The following is a 22957-nucleotide window of genomic DNA, read 5'->3' on the forward strand; positions in this document are numbered from 1 at the left end:
AAAATGGATTTATTTAAAAAGAAAACTACAAAATTTGACATTGAGAGAGATAAAAAAAAAAAAAGAGAGACCCACAGGATTTAAATTGATAAATACAAAAGCGATTGGCTATAAACAATGTAAAAATACATTTCCCAGTCCCCAAGCAGAACATAATTTAAGTATGGCAGTTATAAAATTCTTACATTGTATGCATTTTCTCTTAAAATCTTTAAGAACCATTTTAAACAGTTTATTTGTATAAAATATAACAAATCTAACATGGCTGTTAATAAAAAATTATGTGACATTTCAGTTTATTGAGTTTGCCCTTTTTCGGACATCAAAGGGGTTTTGGTCCCAAGTTTTCCTTGAACTTTTTTTATTCACCACGTGGTCTTTTCACTCTAATTCCTTCTACAGTAGAAGAGGGGGGCCAATCAGTCATGGGTCCCATAGAAACAGGATGAAGAAAAGTTCCAGAGGGACCCAAAATACCAGCAAATATATTATCTTTCTGCAAAGGGAAGGTTAAGTGGCAGCTAAGAGGCCCACTTCTGCACCAATAAGAGAGACGCAAGCCAAGCCTCAGAGCGAGCAGCGCTGCGGCTCGATGCCGACGTGCTGTGCGGAGGCGGCCAGCTGGGACACGTCCCATCAAACTCAACGAAGCCCGTGCACGTGCGGGGACCCTGAGGTAGCCCGGATGGTTTGCTGTGAAAGCCCAGCTGGGTCTGGATGATATTTAAAATGACAGTGTACAGTCAGGGGTGAAATTCCAGGCTACTTATCTTCGAACCACTCTTCATTCTTGGGCCCAGGACCCAAGCTATTTCTCCTCTCGTGGATGGTACGCCCAGTAAAGACAGCATCCGTGATCGGGTTCATTATCCCCTAGGCGGGTAGTGGTGACAGCACCACGGGCGCTAGCATCCAAACTTGGGAACAAATGGATACAGTCCCGAGTCAGCAAGAGAGGGCAGCAGCCGTGGGAGGCCGTGCTGCTGAACTCTGACCACCGCACCTGCCACATCCACACACGCAAATGAGAAATTTCAAACGGATAGGGTCATTAAATGGTCTCACTGGGAACACGATTCCACTCCTTCAGAAGGACACCGGGTCCACCTAGCCCCGGAGACTTCCACCGAAGTCCTGAAGTACCTGACACGTGGGCTTATTGCCTTCACACCAGAGTCCTGAGTCAAAATTCTAAGAGGAGGACAAGAAAGATCTACTCTGTGAACCCCTTGCTCAGAAAGGACCAAGTGCCCTGGCCGGCTGGCTCTAGGACAGCCTGCCAGCAAGAGGCCATTCTTGCAAACGGTCAGAACGAGTCTGAAGCGGAATGGCTGGGCTGCCCCTTACACCATCCTCAGGGTTAACCTGGGCAGGATTTGCTAGATACTTCCTGAAGAAGGTCTCCCCCAAAGAGAAGTCAGAGTAATCCCCGACGTGGGAACGAGAAACCTAAAGATCCCGCTGCATACTCTGTGCAGTTAGAAGGGCCCCAAAGTTTGGACTACCTAAAGACAACCGCCATCGGCCAGAGACTCCTCTCTGTCAGATGATGAAACAGTGTATGGACCATGTGGATAAAGAGAAAAGGGAGAATCTCAAATAGATGAAAAATCAAAAGCTGGGGTTTTGAAAAGAGGGTAGGCTTCAAAGAAAACGCTGAACAGACTGATACAGCTGTATTAACTTCGGTAGGAAGAGCCATATATCAACAGGGGAATGGACCAATTCCTAGCTCCCAATGTGAACTTATCTGTTCAGACAGTGGTAAGCAGTTGAAGCCTGTTTTTAATAATCACTGTATTGTTCAAGAAGTGTATCTTTTTTTATCTTTGGTCCTTAGCCATGAGAGTTTCTTCCATTTTTCTGTGTTATATTATATAAAAAATCTTTTTTTTTTTTCGCTTATCAACAACAAAGTGCAGTATAAACATAGGGTTTTTGATATTGTTTCTTTTATACGTATAAAATAACAACACCTCCCATACAGTTTCTATTATGCTAGAAAAGGTCTCAGAAAGAGTTAATAATAATTACCCTAAAACATTACAATATAATTTTAAGGCTGAGTGAGATACAGTAAAGCCTGGGTATTTCAATGACAGAATAAAAGATCATCAGTTGAGCTATGTGATTTAAAGAAACAACTGTCCTCCGAAACAGAAACAAAACCATTTCATTTGACAGAAGTTTTAACTGTTATTTAAATAAATTTTTTTTGGAAACAAAAAGTTCTCTGGCTTAATTTGTGGTGACTGACACAGAGTCCAATATTGATAAAAGTGCCTTCCTGCCCTTCCCCTTGTTCCCCCAAAGAAGTGGTTTAACCATTACATAAATTCTGCAAGAGTTTGTGCCAGGGCTCAGGCATTACGCAGCTGATACCTTATGCAACACCTATTCCCTAGGTCCTTAAGCATTAAGTGGTTCAGTGGCCTCTGTCCTCCTGGTAGCCTCAGGTTTTCTCATCTGGGACTCCTGTTGCTTCTCCCAGACCATACTGGCAAAGTCAAACAGGAACATAAAACTTGCTAGGAATCCAAACACCTGGGGAGAAGAAAGGGCGAAGGTTGTATGATGAGTTTTGGAATGTAATCTCACATTTCCTAATGGGCTCTGAAAGCGTTTTATACAAGCAACACGATTCGTCAATTTTATCTTATACACGTTATTCTCAACCCCTGGTAATAAAAGACTTTTTAAGGTCATCAGAAAACTAGAAGTTACAAAAAAATTCTAGAATAATGGCTACTAGTTGAAGTTCCACAAAAGAGAGATGTCCTGCCTTATGTGTGCATGTGGGATGTGGGGTGCCAAACCTGTGACACTAAGGTTAATAGATGAAAAACAAAATCGTAGAAAATGATACAAAACACAGGATTATTGGCAATGGTTAGACTGACTCACAGGTGAGATGAGAGAAATACGTGAGTAGGGAGTGAAAATGGCACAAAGTGATCACTATCAAAACAGAAATTCTATTTCGAAGATACTTTTAGGTTAAATTACCTAAAAAATATTTTCCAGTTACTTGTCACCCTGTCATGACACAGCAACATGACACCACGACCTACTTCCTCTTCCTTAAATCACTTCCTCATTGCACTCCTCTAACATACGATCAAGCATTCTGAGAACTCTGTTAAGAAGAAATCTTCTTCACTAGCAAAACCCTTAAAGAAATGGGGGCCAAAGAACGGCTCTGTAAAAAGAGAAAACTGATGTATGTGATGGCTAAAGTCCCTTCCACCTCTAGCACCCCATCGCCATGATTTTTTATTATCGCTTTTTTTTTTTTTTTTTTTTTTTAGTTTTAAGTTTTCCAGTTAGTTAACATACAGTGTAATGTCAGTTTCAGGTCTATAGTTATTCAATAGTTCCATACATCATCCGGTGCTCATCTCGACAAGTGCTCTCCTTAATCCTCATCACCTATTTACCCCTCTGGTAACCATCAGTTTGTTCTTTTTTTAAAATTATTTTAATGTTTATTTATTTATTTTGGGAGAGAGATAGAGAGAGAGAGAGAGCGCGCCAGGGAGGGACAGAGAGAGAGGAAGAGAGAATTCCAAGCAGGCTCCGCCCTGTCAGCACACAGCCCTACGCTCAATCTCATGAACTGTGAGATCATGACCTGAGCTGAAATTAAGTCAGACATTTAACTGACTGAGCCTCGCAGGCGCCCCCAGCAGTTTGTTCTTGATTTTTCATATTTTGCTGTAGCTCCAATCTCTTGACTTTTCACACCCAACCCCTCAAGAATATGCATCCTGCCTCATTTCACTATAAAGCAAACTCAACTCCAAATTCATCAATTCACCCAAATAGCCCCAACATATCCAACCTAAATTTAATTATCAATCCCACATCTCTGAAGCCAAGTCGCTTCTCCCCTCTGGAGTCTTCATTTTGGCTTGATGGCATCTATCCCCTTATTGGGCAAACATATTACACGCTTTAAGGACAGATCAGATGTCACTGTGTCTGTGAAGCCATCCCTGACCCCCTCGAGAGCCCCAGTTCATGCAGGGCCCTCTATGCCATAGCATCCAAACAAATGATATTCCCGATCTTTTGCTCACATACTTTTCAATTTTTTCTTCTTTTTTTAATGGACTCCCTTACTCATTTAAGTCTGTAAATTTTTTTCATAAGTTGCAAAAGGTAATTTCCAGCATATTATAGTGAGTTTTTTTTAATTTTTATTTTTATTATAAATACTGAGTTTTTAAATTACCACTCTTAAATATAGCCAATGAAATCTAAATACTGTAAGTCTAACACATCACCTAATTATACAGATAAGCTTTGTTTTAACAACCTGGAATTTTATGCCATGCTTTTTTCCCCCTCTTCAACTCAACTTTCCTCAATTCTATTTCACTTCCTCTAAGGATTTTAGAGCAATGAACTTCTATACCTTAAAACATTTCACTGATCACCCTATCATACTCCTCTGCAATACAAATATGTATATAAACTGAAATTAACCATAAGGGTCATTAAAACTTAGATCTTTCTCTTCATGTACCGATTGGTTCATGTATTTATGATTATGGTTCAGGCATAAGTATTACTTGTTGCTAGAATGAGTCAAGGTTCAGCACTGATTTAATTTCGGTTTTGTTTTGACATGTGTGCTAACAAATTGCTCACATGAACAGGTAGATATAACCATGCAAGTCCCTGAACTCCTTTTAAGTTTTCTATAATTGAGAGTAGTTTTAATGATCTATTAGCTGACAACTCAATTAATTACAACTTCAAATTTGTTATGAACAAAGTATTAATTGGAATCCATCTGACTTGCAAGAGGATTTGTTATTTTCAGTCGTTTGTGTTCACAAATCCACGACATGACCCTTGATTTGTAATTCTGAAATCCAAAAAGCTACAAAAACTCAAACGTTTTCATGATTTACTTGGCTCAAAAGTGACACCAGGCAAAACTACTTACAGTCTTTATCCCCTTTACTATGAGTATTCATGGTTCAGAAATATTAACATGTTGGATTACAGGGTCTGCCCCAGGCCCTCTGCAGCACTGCCTTTGTAAAATCCAGAATATTCTGAATTAAAAAAAAAAAAAAATCTGGTCCTCCAAGGATTTCAGATAAAAACATTTCCTTATCGATCTCATCTATCAGGCTGAACCTTTCGATCATTTCTCCTGTGTATTCTCTACACTATTCTCTAAAATAGTGTGGCTATTTTACACCTGCCACGTATGCGTGTTTTTGCCGCACTGCAAAGGAGAAAAGAAGATAAGGAAGTCAGATAACAAAGTCAGTTCTACCCCTTCCATTAGCAGGAACACATTCATATGTGGAGTGATTAGGTTTTTATTAACAAAACTTGGTCAAATTCTAAACACAGGTTCTAGGTTGCTATATCATATTTATTTGCTCTTAGGTCCTCCGTTCAAAATTACACTGAAAAATAAGTTAAAAGATGAACAATGCTCCCCTATTGTATAACCTTTTAGTACTTTCCAAGCTCCATATTTCTAAGGAAACAAAAATAAGCAAGGGTTCAAAATACAAGGTACTCACAGTGGCAGCTGTCTCAGCTGGGGTCCTGTCATGTGTGGAAACGAAAATGATGGATGCCAACAAAAACACACATCCTGTGCCCAAAGTAATATAGAAATCCTACACACGTGCACAAAGAATACAGTAGGGTTAGGTTCATAGAAACAAATGTTTTTGGCTTTTACTTCTAAAAAACTTTGGTGACACAGCTTTTTCATGCAACCCAAATTTACATGCTTCAGCTTCTAACTTTTCCATAAGCTTGGCATTCATTAATTATCCTGTAAAGGAATGCTATCCATACTTTGGATGGGGCATATTCAGAACACATCACAAGATAATCTTTCAATAAAAGCAGTTTCCCAAAAGGCCATGCGTGTATATGTGTGTGTCGTTTTCTCTAGGACATATGAAAATTTCCAAAGCCATTTATTACATGCCATCTTACTTCCAGCAAAAACAAAAACAAAAACAAACAAAAAAAGAAAAACCAGAAAGAAAAAAATTTTTCTTCCCTTTCAAAGTATAGATGTCCCTGACTTACAATGGTTCCGCTTGTGATTTTTAACTCCGGTGCCAAAACACTATGCATTCAGTAGGAACTGTACTTCCAGCTGTGGGTGTGGGTCCTCTCTCAGGCTGGCGCTGCGCGGGATGACCCTCCATCGTGCTGCTGGGCTGTGGCAGCGGCTCTCGGTCAGCCCCCGATCACGAGGGTAAACTACCGTACTCTGACAGCCCTTCTGTATCCACACAGCCCTTCCGTTTGTCACTTTCGGGACAGTATTCAATGACATGAGTCAACACGTTGTTATCAGACAGGCTTTGTGGGAGATGACTGTGCCCAACTGCAGGCTAAAGTAAGTGTTCTGAGCACACTAAGCTATGATGTTCAGGGGGCTAAGTGTATTAAATGCACTTTCGACTTAACGGTATTTTCAACTTACGATGAGTTTTATCGGGATGTAACCCCGTCATAAGTTAAGGAAGATCAGGATTCTATGCTAGGATGGCCTCTCTGAGAGTACTTCAGTGCTTTGAAAGCACTCTAGAAAAGAGAGAATCAGATGAACCACCCGTCATTTACCAAATAAAATTATGCCAATAGTATGTTTTTAGACACGTAAACTTTCTGGAATAACGTATTGCTTTCAATCGTTCCAAGTAAGTAACCCAAAATGAGCTTGTATGATGAGCTTATCTGCTCTATAGAAGCTTCCATATCTCATCATAATGTAGCTCACGACACGAAGTTCTCCATGGGTTCCCAAGGGCTCTCTGGCATTATCTGGTAAGGCTCCCTCTCAGATGCCAACGGCAAACAGCACTTGACATGCACTTGATTCAGAGGAGAAACCGGTAAAATGACAGCCATTGCTCAGGGTTTTAAGTCTGATACTTTCAGAGTTTCCTGAGATGCATCTCCAGTAAACCTAGTATCGATAAAACTACCCAACACAGAATTCCCAGACTGTCCGCTGTTCACGTAACATTCACCAAAAAATTTAAGAGATTTTCTTTTTGCTTCTAAAAGAGGTGTTTTTCTATAATACTTTGCTTTTCCTATTCCTTTGAATGTTATTTCAAATCGGCGACACACAAATATAAAACTCCATTTACTAATATTTGGATTTCATTCAAGGAGGTATTAAACAGGACAACCATTTTGAGACAGAATAATTTACTGTTCGATAAATATGGGCTCTGGAACCAGACCACCTGAGTTCAAATCCCAGTTACACTACTTCCTGCTGTATAACTTTGAATTTGTCACTTAATTACCTGCGTGCCTTAGTTTCTCCATCTGCAAAATGGGAATAAGAACGGTATCCTCTTCATAAGTGATTCTAAAGATTTGAGTTAATCTGTGGAAAATGCTTAGACCACCAGTATCAGGCACACGGTAAGTGTCCCACAACTTTTGGCTACTATTACTCTTGACAGAACGTGAGCCACAGTAGCATGGAATAGAAACGATCCTCCCTTCAAAGAGCTTATTGGTCCTCCCTAGACACTACCACCATCACCACCCATCACACACTCAAAACAGAAAACCTCTGACATTAAAAAAGTATTTGAGTCCGTTAACAGGTCAGGAGTAAAAGTGATTTTTAAACCTTTCAAACAAACATGGAATCCTTACAGTGTTAGGTGAAAAGTACAACATATAGGACTGTAACTCTTCATCATCATCTATGAATAGACACGAAACACCCAAAAGAAATAAAATATTTACAGTTTTTTTGTAAAATATCTACAAAGGCTGTTTTAGGATGAAATGACTGATTTATTCCTTGCCCTACCCCCCAGCATTTTAAGATCAGCACTTACTCTAAAATAACTTAAATGCTCAAGATGTCATAAATGTTTCACATCTTGTTTAGTTATAGACCATTAAACTGGAAAATAATGTAATATTGTTTCTTGTCAAAAAGATCAAGGTTCTTAAACACTACAGATGCAGCACTAAAGTTTAAACATTTCTAAAAATATTCGTACGGACAGTGATACTGTTTTGCTGTGGAGAGAGTAAAAACTGAAAAAAATCACTTCAATCTTAAATGTTTAAAATATAAATTCATGCACTGGAACTAAAAATCAATCAGCTCAGACACAAGTTAACTTTTCACTTGCCCCCAAATCTTACCACATACCTGTCTGCAGAAAGGAAGGACTTAGAGATTACAAATATGATTACCAAAAGCTCGAAGATATTCTCTGTATCCTCATCTTAATATGCGTATTCCATACAATAAATAGGCTCTGTTACTGTCATCATTATATAGAGATCTAGATAACGGGGGCTGATATCGGCCATGACAGCATCTAAAGTTGGCTGGGCACTGGTTCCAACAGGATTCAGCGGTGGCCACAGAACGGAATCCAGCGTGTGGAGGGTTTTTCTGGGTTGCAATCTCGGTTTATTTTTACCCTAGCTGTGTAACTTTGGACAAGTTACATAACCACCCTGAATCTAAGTTTCCTCACTGGAAAAATGGAGCATTACCATATGAGGATTCTAAGTCACAGTATATACAGGATCTGACACGAGTCTGTGCTGACAGCAGCTGTCACCAAGGAAGGTAATGGAACAGTCATACACTGGCCACACCAAGATCCGCATGTATGTGCTCATCAAAGAGACTTGATGGATGGGATTCAGACTCTACCTGTTTGGTTTTGTTTTTTTCAAAGTTACTTTTTTAACTATTGTGGTATCAATTTTTTGTTTAATTTTTAACCTTCAAATAATTCTTTTAAAAGAAGGTAACAGATCTTACAGCACAAAATTATAAAGGGTAGTACAAAAGGGTGTACAGATAAAAATAAGTATCTTAGGTGTATACTAATATATGACCCAATGTTTACTTCTCATTAATTCAAAACAATAACAGAATTTTACTGCTTTGTATTTATCTTGTTACACCGTTTTGTTTTTTTTAAAGTAATCTCTACCCTCAGTGTAGGGCCTGAACCCACAAACTCGAGATCAAGAGTCACACACTCTACTGACTGAGCCAGCCAGGTGCCCCTATCCCTTAACCTTAATAGTTAAAAATTTACCCTGAGTTTTATCTTTTCCCTCAGAGATGTGAATTCTTACATATGTCGACCCTGACATGTACAATTCTTCACAAACCACTACTGTTTCACTCCAATACTACTGAAGAAGTAAAATGCTCAATTCTTCCTTCCTTCCTTAAGTGCAGTCAGTGTGTGAATCGTCTCATATGTCATCTCACAAATCCACACTATGCTCAAATAAAAACATGCACTAGCAGACCGGGTTTAGAAAGTTATGTATCACTGATTTTGTGAAAATAAAATTTCCAATGTGCACTTTCATTAAAAGGGAAATTTCTGAACAATGAATTCCACAAATGTCTCCTTAATCCACTTATGGATAAATTTCTTTGTAATAAAAGTCAAAACCACAGGTAGGATTATGTGGCGTCACATTTTAAAACATTTTTTTACTACTATTTTTTTTTGAGAGCGTGCACACACACATGGCGGGAGAGGGCCCGGGAGACAGAGCCAGAGAATCCCAAGCAGGCTCCGTGCTCAGTAGGGAGCCTGACGTGGGGCTCGACCTCGTGACCCTGAGATCACGACCTGAGCTGAAATCAAGGGTCGGATGCTTAACCGACTGAGCCACCCAGGCACCCCTGTGTGGGGTTTCATTTTAAAAGTTCCAGAAATACGTCACATGAGTTCATCACTCTCTCTAGCATCCAGCGTAATGCCTGGCACAGGACAGGTGCACAATGAGAAACTGTAGAGCCCACGAGCGACACCCTGAAATGTGAGAAATCAAAAGTGGCAAAAATCCTAGTTTTTAAAAAATACCTAACGGGAGTTAGGGGAAACCACCCATAACTGTAAACTCCCGGCCGTGTCCGTCCTCCTTCTCATTCCATTTTCCCCGTCTCCCCCACCATCTGGCAGGGAAAATGGAGTTGCCGAAGGGCAGAACTGGAACAATGGATAGTGTCTTCTGCTCCTGAGTGTTGCAAGCATCCCTAGTTTGAACAATAAAACAGGACAGGACTCCAAACAGCTATGTTCTTCATAGAGGGATGACAGGTCTTCATGCTTACCGATGACTTGACTTTGACAGCATCGACTCTGTCATAAACTGGAGTGCAGTACACAATCAGAATGAGGAGACTCAGGAGAAAGGCACTGCAGCTCACAAATTCAAAAAAGTAAAGTCCTCCACACAAAGTGCATTGTGACACGACTTCCTCGCAGACGAAGGCCAGCAGAGACAGCAACTACAAAAGAAACAGAACATTTCACTTAAGTGTTTTCCGGAGAAGCCTACAGCATTCAGAAAACATACTGGTCCACGCAACTATCTGTGAAGTGGAGACCAGGGCAAACACGATTACTAAATGCAGCTGATCCACACAGAACTTACAGTCCGGTTGCCTTGAAGGGAATACAAGTACGCAAATAATTAACTACCAAGTGCTAAAGGCCAGAATGGGCAAAACACAGCGTGTTGCTATAAAAGCACACAGGAGAGGCCCTCCACTCGGGGGGGTCAGGAGAGGGTTCCCGAAGGACAGGAGGGTCAGCCTCGGGGGTAAAAGACAGGGAAAGAAGCTCGAGGCAGAGAAGCAGTCCACAGAAAGACCTGGAGGTGCAAGCGCTTGGTACCCCTCCCACCCCAATGCATACATATATCCCCCCGCCCCACTGAACCATGCAGTGAGTTGAGTCCGCATGGCTCAACTATCCAGTGTGAAGGAAGGGGACCGCAGCACAAAAATGATTAAACCAGACTAGGGAGGTGAGCAGAGGCTAGATCTAAATGTCCTCGCTTATTATTAAAAATCGGATTTTAAGGATTTTCACGCAAATGGGCAGCACAATCAGGTCTATGCTTTTAGTAGTTCTTGCTGGCTACAACATGGAGAAGGGACTGGGGAAAGGGCAGATCCTGGGATGGACATCCAGTTGGGAAGGTGATGTAGGAAAGCAGGGCAAGACAGTGACCGGGTAGTAGTAATGGAAATCATTGCAAGTAGTCTGATATCATTGCAAGACGCAGTAGAAGCCCTTATCAGGACACATTTAAACAGAGTAGGAAAGGGGCGCCTGGGTGGCTCAGTTGGTTAAGCATCCATCTTGGGCTCAGGTCATGATCTCATGGTTTGTGGGTTCGAGCCCCGCCGTCAGGCTCTGTGCTGACAGCTCAGGGCCCGGAGCCTGTTTCAGATTCTGTGTCTCCCTCTCTCTCTGCCCCTCCCCCACTCATACTCTGTCTTTCTCTCTGTCTCAAAAATAAATAAACATTAAAAATAAATAAATAAGGGGCGCCTGGGTGGCTCAGTCAGTTAAGTGGCCGACTTCGGCTCAGGTCACGATCTCGCGGTCCGTGAGTTCGAGCCCCGCGTCGGGCTCTGTGCTGACTGCTCAGGGCCCAGAGCCTGTTTCAGATTCTGTGTCTCCCTCTCTCTGCCCCTCCCCCATTCATGCTCTGTCTCTCTCTGTCTCAAAAATAAATAAACATTAAAAAAAATTTTTTTTAAATAAACAAACAAACAAATAAATAAATAAATGGGGTGCCTGGGTGGCTCAGTCGGCTGAGTGCCTGACTTCAGCTCAGGTCATGATCTCACAGCTTGTGGGTTCGAGCCCTGCGTCAGACTCTGTGCTGACCGCTCAGAGCCTGCAGCCTGCTTCGGATTCTGTGTCTCCCTCTCTCTCTGCCCCTCCCCAACTTGCACTCTGTCTCTGTCTCTCAAAAATGGATAAACATTAAAAAAAACTTAAAAATAAATAAATAAATAAATAAACAGACAGACAAATAAATAGAGTAGGAAATAAGATAACATACTTGAACGCTTTAACTTAAAACGAAAAAGCACATTTATTCACCAATCTTTTGAAATTGGGCTTTTCTTGGAGTTTGAGCCTACTGACTGCAACTCCACATCATGTTTTCTGCACTCATCACTTTCTTCATCTGTAACTACCACTTCCAGACCAATGGTTAGGTGAAGTGGAGCAAGGCCTTGGACACCTGAGAAGCAGAGTGCAGAATCCTTCTAGATTTGGACGAGTTTTACTAGCCTTCTACAACAGGCGCCTCGCTCTAACTTAATTCCACAGCAAATACTTTAGTAATTTATTTTTCGGACTTGCCAAAGCATACAACTTCGTTTTCACAGGAAACAACTCCTTTCCACACTCAATTTTAGTCTGTGTGATATTTAGTTAAATGTCTGGCGATAGAAAGCGTAATTAGCAGTATTGCGAATAACACAAGTCGACTGATGGCAGAGGCGAGAGTGTTCAAGAGGGCCTGAAGTCATATGCTCACTCGAATGTAAATTTTAAAAATTAATTAATTAGTTAAAAAAAAAAGCGCGCAAGAGGGGCCTCAAGTGTGCTCAAGAGTGCCAGACAGGGGCGTGGGTCAGAATGCTGTGCCCTAAACGGACAATGGTTCACTCTGGTGAACTCGGCAACTCAACTACATGCAAGCACCCCCACTGTCGTATGCACACACGATACTGATGCACTGGGGCCTCACTGCAGAAAGAAGAGTTGGGTCTTTTTGGTTCTTCTTCTTTAAGAGGCAAGGGTGCTGGGGAGAGAATCCATTCAGTTTTAAATATCCTGGGTATGAGGGGTTTGTGAGAGAGCGAAGGAAGGTACCTAGGAGGCAAAAGGTACGCAGGTCTACAGCCCAGGGGAGAGGTCGCAGGTGGAGACGAAGATGTGGGCATCAGCCAGTGAGATCCCCCAGAAGGAGGAAAGCTAGCTTAGTGCAGAACTCTGAGCAACCCCACGATTTAAGGGATAGGCAGAGGCGGAGACACCAGCAAAGGACAATCAGGAACAGCATTCCAAGCGGGAAGCAGAACAAGAAAAAAGGATTTCTACCAAGAGAAAGTAATCAAGAATAATGAATGCTCCTTAGAGGTCAGGTAAGAACGACACTGAAACACTTACATCATACTGGGCTACAGGCGGCTGCTGGTGACATCAGCAAGCCCATGGCAGTGTGGTCAGGCAGGGAGGCTAAGATTACAGCACTGCACAGTGAGAAGTGAGAGGAGGACAAAGCGGTGAGATAGAGCCAGCACAGTCACAAGCTGTACTTTGGAAAGACTGGCCAGACAGGGGAGTAGTGGACAAGGTCAAAGGAATGGGAATTTCAAGATGAGAGAGAACTGAGCATGCTTAAAAAGGCAGAAACCAGTAAGACGGGTGGGTCTCAAGACGAGGAAGAAAAGCAGCTCTCTATAGGTAGGATTTGGGGCTCAGGTTTGGGGCTAACTCTCCTCTAGAAACAGAAAGAAGACAAAGAAGAGAGGTTCACTTGGGCAGGTTTGTGTGGGTTTTGTGAAAGCGAGGGGAGTTTCCTTTGAGCGTTAAGACCATCAAGATGACTGGTGACCTAAACCAAAGCCTATCGGGAAATGCCATTTTGCCCCTCGGGCCAGAAGCAACCAGATATATTAATGGCACCAAGAGTGCTACCAAAAGAAGCAGATACATGTCACTGCATAGTATAAAAATGCTGACCTACAACATACTGTCATCAAGAAGAAGTCAATGGCACAGCCACTCTGGAAAACAGCTGACCAGTCTCTTAAAAACTAAACAGGCGACTGCCATATGACCCAGCAACTGCATTCCTACCTTCTCCAGGAGAAATGAAAACTCACGCTTAGGCAAAAAACAATACATGGATGTTCATAACAGTTTTATTCAAAATAGTTCTGGAAACCGGAAACCATCCAGATGTCCTTCCACCATGAAGCAAACTGTGGTACACCCATAACATGGAATACTGCTGAGCAATAAAAAGGAACAAACTTCACATACACAACAAGTTAGATGATCTGCAAATTATGCAAAGTGGAAAAAATTCCAAAACGCAAGGGTTACCTACTACATGGTTCCACTTACATAGCCTTCTTCAAATAACAAATTACAAAGCTGGAGAGCTCATTAGTGGTGGCCAGGGGAGAGGGGAAAGGTGTGGCTGTAAAGGGGTGGCATGAGGGAACCCTATGGTGATAGGACGGGTTCTGGAGCAGTTGTGGTAGCAACTCTAGGAAGCTACACATGTGATAAAACTGCAGAGAAATGTACACACACACACACACACACACACACACAGAGTACAGAGGCCCTCCCTGTACATTTTGCTTCACAAGTTCCTGTGAATCTAATTATTTCAAAAGAAAAAAGTTAAAAAGGAAAAGGTCAAACCTACATTGGTATGAAGGCCTCTAAGGGATTTCTCCCCTCCAACGAAATTCTGAAAAGAATGCATGTAAGGATAAACACAGATCTTACTGCTAGGATTTCCTACAAGTTAGTGAGTCATAAAATAGTCCAGCATATCCCAAACAACTTCATTCAGAGAGAGGTCAGGTAAGGCACTCCCAATCATTGCACCCGGGATACAAAGTGACACAGCAAGACGAATCCCAGAAAGCCATTGTGTAAAGGTACTTCCCCAATCTCCTGAAATTATAATTACAGGATGAGTTTGTACACGACTCCAGTATAGCAAAACACTAAATGTCTAATATTCCATTTGCTTTATTCTTGCCTCTATGTTAAATCTTATCCAACTTTTCGCAGTTTCTCTATGAGAAATTTGCAAAATATACCTCAGGTGTACACAAGTCAATTAACTGTGAGAAGATCTCAGCCTAAAACTCTAACTGGGGTCTGAGAAGAGTTGATCGTGAGCCATTCTTATTACGATAAATTAGATTATCAGGAACACCCCTATCTGTGTAGCCTATACGACAGTAAAATCTTTTCTAGAGACATACAGACTGCTTGTCTATTCTTTGCAAGACACTGGCAGGATCTAGCTCAGGTAGCAGCAGTCAGTGTCTTCATTACAAGTCCTGCTCCAAACTTATTTTAAAAAAATTTTTTTTTAATGTTTATTTATTTTTGAGACAGAGCGCGAGTCGGGGAGGGGCAGAGAGAGAGAGATACAGAATCTGAAACAGGCTCTAGACTCTGAGCTGTCAGCACAGAGCCCGATGAGGGGCTCAAACCCATGAACCGTGAGACCGTGACCTGAGCTGACGTCGGAAGCCCAACCGACTGAGCCACCCAGGTGCCCCAATCCTGTTCCAAACTTATTAACAGGAGTCATTCTCACTGACCTTAAGCCTCAGATGGGTATTAAAAGGCAGATTCTGCACGGACACCCTGAGAGACTAAAGGGGTACAATACCAAGTTTGGGCATTTACTAGTTCCTACTCCCAGTTAAAGGCCAAGAGATCGACACTACAAACTATATTCAGTATGAAGTTTACTCCTGACTCCCCATCTCTGTCCGATGCCCCTAACCTTCCTATATATAATCTCCGACAGCACTATACGGTACCTTTATGTTATACACTGGAAACTGATACATGTCAATTATATCTCAATTTTAAAAAACTTTTTCAAAAAGTGTATTTGAGTATTATTGATCCAACACTGTAGTATGTATAGGAACACAAGGACAGAGCAGCAAGATCAGTGCATAAGAAAACAATACACCTCATAACTGAACATCCATTATCTGTAAATTCGGGAAATCTCAGGAGAATGCTTGGATCCACCTAATAGTGGCTAGAGAAGGGTAAGTGGAAAGGTGAGACTCAAAGCAGGGCCAAGAGACACATACGATCTAGACAGACAGAGGACATTCCAGTTGGGGGACAGAAAAGAACAGATTCATGAAGGCAAGAATTTGCATGGTAAGCCCCGCAGAAATAATAGGACAACTGACCTAACTGGGTGGGGAGTGATAATAAAAATGTTTAAGGAGCCAGGGGTTAGGTTATGTGATGATCTGGCCAGGGAGTATGGATTCTGGATGAAAGCAACAGGGACTGCCCGCCTGGTTTAGCTGGTTACAAGGCAGGAGGCACAGAGGACTGGGTGGGGCGTGAAAGAGTATCACAGTTCAGGAGTGGGAAGGAAAAGAGAAACTAGCACCTGACAAACAAGTCACAGGAAGTATAACACTTCTTAGGAAAACTCCTTAATAAGCAAGTAAACAGGGGCAGCTGGGTGGCTCAGTGGGTTAAGCATTTAACTCTTGATTTCAGCTCACATCATGATCTCATGAACCTCATATCCGGCTCTGTGCTGACAGTGCAGAGCCTGCTTGGGATTCTCCCTCTCTCTCCTTCTCTCTGCCCTTCCTGACTTAAAATATATATATAACGTAAATATATATATATATATATATATATATCCAAATCATTAATCAAAGTGAAGGGGGTGGTAGTAAAGTGGTGCTTATTTTATTTTAATCATATTTTCTAATTTATGTATATTTTTTGGTAAACAAACACTTTGTAAAAAAAAAAGTTTTTAATGTGAAAGTTAAGAGAAGTAATAATTTCAAGAAATGTGTAGTCCCCAGCATTAAATACCAAAGTGGTTAGGGATAAGAAAAGAGGTAAGGTCACTGAACTGGGTAAGGAAAGAATGATGAATGTTAAAAGTAAGTTGAAAGGGGCGCCTGGATGGCTCAGTCGGTTGAGCGTCCAACTTAGGCTCAAGTCATGATCTCGCGGTTTGTGAGTTCGGGCCCCGCGTCGGGCTCTGTGCTGACAGCTCAGAGCCTGGAGCCTGCTTCGGATTCTGTGTCTCCCTCTCTCTCTGCCTCTCCCCTGCTCATGCTCTATCTCTCTCTGTCTGAAAAATAAATTTAAAAAATTAAAAAAAAAAAGTAAGTTGAAAGGCTCAATTATTATTTTCTGGTAAAGTTTTACTCTCAGTAACATGAAGACCTCACATTAAATATTGCTTAATGAATACTAAGTACCTAACAACAGTATGCCCAGTGCCGCTTCTTCTAATAACATAAAATTTTCCCAAATAGAACTATGGGCATTGTCAAGCTTTTGGAGCTGGGAGCCTCTTAGAGGGCACAGTCTCCTACCCTTGTGTCTACAGGTGATGGAATGAATCTCGGACAGGCCTGGTCCCACGCTGGCCAGGCACAGCCAAAAACCCAGGTCTCCTGACTCCCACTCTGTGCTTTCTCCCCACCCCACCCCCCCGACCGCATAAAAACTGCTTATTAGGTTCATTTGACAACTATGTATATCTGTGTAGGCTTCCCCTATAAGACTGGATTTTCGAAGTTACAATCAGAGTTCTGTGCATTTCCCCTTTTGCTGTTAAATGTTACATTAAAACCAACGTGCTAGAGTCAACACATTTGGGAAATCTTAGTGACTAAGACATGGCTTACTCACAGTTCTGGTGATTTAAACATTCAAATAATGACTACCCTATGTCTCTCTCCGTTTCAGTTTCACTACCCTTTCTGAAACTTCAGTCTTCCTTAAAATTAACAGTCGTTATTAAACACTAAGTCTCTACCATTTGTCTTTAACAGTCTACAGCTAAAGCATTTCTCATAAAAAGAACTTAAAAAAATTTTTTTTTTGGAGAGAGAGAGAGAAAGAGCATGAGCAGGGGAGGGGAGCAGAGGGAGAGAGAAACAATCTCAAGCAGGTTCCATGCTCATCATGGAACCCGATGGGGGGGGGGGGGGGGGCATTGATCTCATGACCCTGGGATCACGACCTGAGCCAAAACCAAGAATCAGACGCCCAACGGGCTGAGCCACCCACGCGCCCTAAAGAGAACGTTTTAATGTTCGCCATTCATTATAAGGCTCCAACTACAAAATTATATTAATTCGTGAATTAATGACCTTGCTACTAAAAACCTGTAGTCAGGGGCGCCTGGGTGGCTCAATCGGTTGAGCGTCCGACTTCGGCTCAGGTCATGATCTCGCGGTCCGTGAGTTCGAGCCCCGCGTCGGGCTCTGTGCTGACAGCTCGGAGCCTGGAGCCTGTTTCGCATTCTGTGTCTCCCTCTCTCTGGCCCTCCCCTGTTCATGCTCTGTCTCTCTCTGTCTCAAAAATAAAATAAACGTTTAAAAAAAAAAACAAAAAAAAAACCAACCTGTAGTCATATGTAAGATCCAAGTAAACAAATCTGTCAGCCTGAAGTTCGGCTAAGCCTCCCTTGCCTTAGGCAAATATTGACTCTCACAAAGGTTCAAAGATATAATTTGCTGACATTATGGATCTTCCTCAAGGTAAAAATATAGCATTTCAATTTAGTACAGATCAATTTTCACATTTAATGGTGAAAAGGACACCATTATAAGATAAACTGCTTCTAGGTGATTTGTTTCTTGGGACCTACAGAGTATAACTTCATTTTATAATTTGATAAATTGAAATCACTGGTGAATTCTAAAGCAAACCGCTTGCTTGAAGAGTCATTATAATCACAGTACTGTGCAGCCATCAGGACATTCAACTGGTACCATGCACACAGTGCCAGCCTGTTGCAGAGAGAATATTGCACAGATTTAGATCACTGCACCAGCTTACTAGCAAGGAATCGGGTGGCCAATGGCAATGTTCCCCTTACGACAAAAACAAACTCCCTCAACAATAACAACTCCCCCCCCCCCACACACACACACACACTAGCATAAGGACCAATCTAAGGATAAAATACACTGATAAATAAACTACATAAATTTAGGACTGCAATGACTCCTTACACTGCATTCCCAGCTGAGTCTTTATTTCTTCTTTAGCTCTGGAAGGGCAGTTGGTAGGTAAGGGATGCTTATATTCTGGACAAGCCTTTGACAAAATAAAAGTTTTAAAGGAATGGTAGCAGACACAGCTATGTAATTCCAAAAGTATCTAACTCAAGAGCTAGTCACGCTCTTTTATCTTTGACCTCTCCTTCCGTTTGTAGGCTCCCCTTGTACCCCTTTGGCGTTCAGCTCTGTACCAGCACCCCCCAGAGCCGGAGATTTGTAAAAATCTAACACAGTGAAAAGAACCTCGGAGGAAAGCTAATTCAGTCTCCTTTAACTCTAGGAATGTCCTAAGTATGCAGAGTCTGATTTTTAAGTTTTAGAGTAAGATTCCTTTCTCTTTTGGGGTTTTCAGAATCTGGTAAGATTTGGGGGCCTGGAATAACACACACAAACACAGAAATGCACCACATTTTGGATAAAATGTCACATGACTTCCAGTTCCCTTGTTAAAGTACCTCCTCTCCCAATTATGGGGTTCTCCATTACAGTAGTTTCCTTATTGGAGCTCTGCAAAGCTACTTAATTAAAAAAAAAAAAAAAAAGTTATCTAGGGGCGCCTGGGTGGCTCAGTCAGTTAAGCGCCTGACTCTTGATTTCAGCTCAGGTCATGATCTTGTGGTTCATGAGATTGAGCCCTGAGTCGGGCTCTGCATTGACAGTGCAGAGCCTACTTGGGATTCTCTCGCTCTCTTTCCCGGCTTCCGTGCTCTCTCTCAAAATAAATAAACTTTAAAAAAATAATAAAATAAATAAAAAGTTATCTAAAGTAAAACAACCTAAAGGCAGAATGTGGCTTTTAAGAATGTACTTCTACTTTAGCAAAGAAAACTTTGCCTGTTGCCCAAGCTGGATGACAGTTTTATTTCATATATAACTTCCTTGGCACTTTCTGCATAACTCCTACAATATACTGTTGTGAAAAGATTAAGGACATTATTGAAACAAAGCAGGAACTAAAAGACAACAATCAAAATGGAAAGCAATAATGAAATATTTTTTAAAATCTGTTTTAAAGAAAGCATTCTTGGGGCACCTGGGTGGCTCAGTCGGTTGAGCGTCTGACTTAAGCTCAGGTCATGATCTCGTGGTTCGTGAGTTCGAGCCCTGCATCAGGGTCGCTGCTGTCAGCACAGAGCCCACTTCAGATCCTCTGTCCCCCTCTCTCTCTGCCCCTCCCAGCTCACACACTCACTCTCAAAAAGAAATAAACATTTTTTAAAAAAGAGAAAGTATTCATATAACATTACAAGTTCCCCATAAAGAAATAAATGCATACCTCATTTTACTGCACTTTGCTTTACTGCACTTTGCAGATACTGCACTTTTCAACTTGAAGGTTTGTGACAACAAGGAGTCAAGCAAGTCTATTGGTACCATTTCTCCAACAGCATTTGCTCACTTCAGGTCTCTGTGTCACACTGTGGTAATTCTTGCAATATTTCAAACATTTTCATTATTATTATATTTGCTATGGTGGTCAGTGAACTCACTGAAAGCTCAGATAATGGTTAGAATTTTTTGGCGATAAAATATTTTACATTTTAAGGTATGCATATTTTTTAGACAACGCTATTGAACACTTCACTGACTACAGTATAGTGTAAGCATAACTTTTATATGCACTGGAAAACCAAAAAATTCATTAGACTCGATATTCCCTTTATTGCGGCAGTGTGGAACCCAACCCACCGTACCTGAGATATGCCTGTAAATGGATTTCAAAAAGAGACATTAGTTTTTATTCTTTCCCTCTTCTCCTTATGGTATGATGGAGAACAAGCAGGAATAGTCTACCAACTTTTGCGAGGCAAATTCATCTGCTCCTCTTCTCCACAACCCAGTAAAAAGTCTATCACCAAAATTTCTGGTTGTATTCTTTTCCAGGGGTATGGAATACAGTTTATTAAAGTATAAATAAGGTAATGAGAAATTTTACTGTAGCTTTGCCATTTCTGATTAAACAGGAAAAAAACAGAACTGAAAATAGGAGATTTAAGAGGCAGGACACCAATACTGATGATGTCCTTAGAGCAGCAAGAATATTTCAGATGAATACTAATTCTTTTCTGTTCTACAGAGTTCTACTATTTATGTAGAAACATTTTCAGCTCTACTGCAGAGGAACACAGCTGACATCTAAAAGTCCTGTTCGAACTGACAAAAGAACAGAAAGCAGCACTTCTGGGCAGAAGGAACAGCTGATAACAAAGGAACAATGGCTGGAGGGAACCCCTGATGCCCGGTAAGAACTGAAAGGTTTCCAGTGTGAACTACCCAAAGTGAAGCTGGAAAGAGAGAGAGCCAGACCCTCTTGGGATCCACAGGCCACACTGTCACCTGCCTCCAAGTGATTCCCAAACTATTCCCAGATGTGATCGTTTTGATGATTCATAAGTAGTGCCGGTTTTCTGACAGCTCTTTTTCTCTTTAATAAAAATAGGCCATCTGAGTTCCAAGAATGTTAAGTTCTGGTTATCGGAATTCTAAGAACTTAAGTTCTTCCTAAGGAAACCAACTGGCTATTTTTACTTGAGATGATTAAACAAAACCAACTTACAAACGTTCTAGGCAGTCTGATTTTTCCTCTTCCAGAAAATGGTCACCTTGGTTAAAACAGAACTTGGGATGTCAGCATGTGTGTAATGTGAATTAAAATTCAAAGGTGTTTTGACATTTTCACTACTAGGTTAAGGCGCGTTTACTGCCTAAAGTAAACGGAAACTCAATAAAATTGAGGGAGAGGTATACCATGCCCTACTTTGGCTACCTGCACACAAATACAAGCTGTCCCTTTCACTTTGTACTTCGTACACACATACCGCTCCTTCAGAGGTAATTCTTTTCCAGCCAACATAAGACATCTGGGAGACAATTTACTGAATACACACATCTCAATACCGTGAGGAGTAACGGAAGACTTTGTTCAACAAATTAAACTGCCCCATGGGCTCGTACCAGGAAAACCGCAAGAACCAGAGAAAGATAAACACAAAGCACGTCGTAGTCTAAACACAGGCATTTTGGACGATACTGCAGAGTAACAGCTGGGAGAGGAGACGAAGGTCGTAACAGATGATGGAGGGACAGAAGTCTAAGCGGCTGACTTGGGTTTTCCGACGCATTTCCTGGACCCGCGTAACACGCTCCGGGGCCCTAGGTCGTCCTCGGGGACCCAGCCGGGGAGACCCTGGGGCTGAGAGGCAGCCCGGCGGCAGGAGGTAACGCCCCCCTTTCCAGCAGACAGAGAAGGAACTGGGGGTGTGGAAACCGCCGCTTCCTGAACAACCAGGTCGAGGAGAAGCAGCTCGGCAGCCTCCCAAGCCCGCAGGCCGGCGGCCCCGGGGCCAGACCCCCTCGGCCCCGGCCAGGCTCGCCCACCCCGGCCGCGGACTCACCAGCTGCAAGACTTTGAACAGGCGCCGATGCAACCGAAGCCGGCCTAGAGAGAAGTAGGCGGCCAGGCCGCTCCGGGCGCCCCTGGCAGGGCCCGGGTTCTCCTCAGTGGTGGGGCCGTACACCGCTCCATTCTCCATCGCCCAGGAACGCGGAGGCCGCACAGGTGGCGCCGCGAACTACACCGACTCCAGAAGGACCACCGGCCGGGCCGTCACTTCCTGGGCCTCCGCCCCCGCTTCCGCCCCACCCCGCCCCGCCCCGCCCCGCCCCCGCCCCCGCTCTAGCCCCGCCCCGCTCTAGCCCCGCCCCCGCCGCCCTAGGCCTTATCCATTTATCAAACTTCGTAAACATCTGGAGACTTTTCTTGCAAAGAGAACAGTTTGTCCTAAAGACCGAGTAAAAGGAGGAGAGGAGATAAAGCTGGAGATGTAGGCAGAGGCCGCATAATGTAGAGGCCTTGAGGAGCAAGGAAAGCAATTAGGTTTCATTTTAAGCGCAAAGGATTGTCTGAAACGACTTTCAGGATTGCTCCCTCCTGCATCTCTCTGAATTCCTTTTAGGCTTACTTGTCAAAATCACTGAGATTACTTGTCTCTTCCTTGTTCACCAGCTCCAACAGTCATATATTTTAATTTTGTGTAAATTTAAGGAAACTCATCAAGGAATGTAATTATATTTTAGCAACTGAAGTTGATTGAGTTACACGTCAGGCACACATATTTTCTCCTCGACAATATAATGTAGGTACTATCATTACTTTCACTTTACAGACCAGCAAACTGAGGCCAAGAACCGGAATATATCCAAGCTCAAACAGCCCGGGGTAGCTGGAATGCAGGTCTCCGCAGTCTGACTCACAACCTTTGTTGCTAACCACAAACCCAGCAAACCTCTGCC

At 42.3% G+C, this 22957-nt stretch overlaps 1 protein-coding gene across 1 annotated transcript; it reads right to left on the bottom strand.

Moving 5' to 3' along the window:
- Positions 1-1858: 1858 nt before the first annotated feature.
- CMTM6 (CKLF like MARVEL transmembrane domain containing 6) lies at positions 1859-22290 on the bottom strand. The gene is made up of 4 exons (XM_019422842.2): positions 22060-22290; positions 10130-10306; positions 5550-5648; positions 1859-2544 (listed from the first exon to the last, which is right to left on the bottom strand). Exons 1-4 carry the CDS (start codon positions 22195-22197, stop codon positions 2410-2412), a joined length of 549 nt encoding a protein of 182 aa, XP_019278387.1. The 5' UTR covers positions 22198-22290; the 3' UTR covers positions 1859-2409.
- Positions 22291-22957: the final 667 nt, after the last annotated feature.

The sequence above is a fragment of the Panthera pardus genome, unplaced genomic scaffold (genome assembly GCF_024362965.1).
Source record: "Panthera pardus isolate Hobbes unplaced genomic scaffold, ASM2436296v1 HiC_scaffold_16, whole genome shotgun sequence".
Taxonomy (NCBI): Eukaryota; Metazoa; Chordata; class Mammalia; order Carnivora; family Felidae; genus Panthera; species Panthera pardus.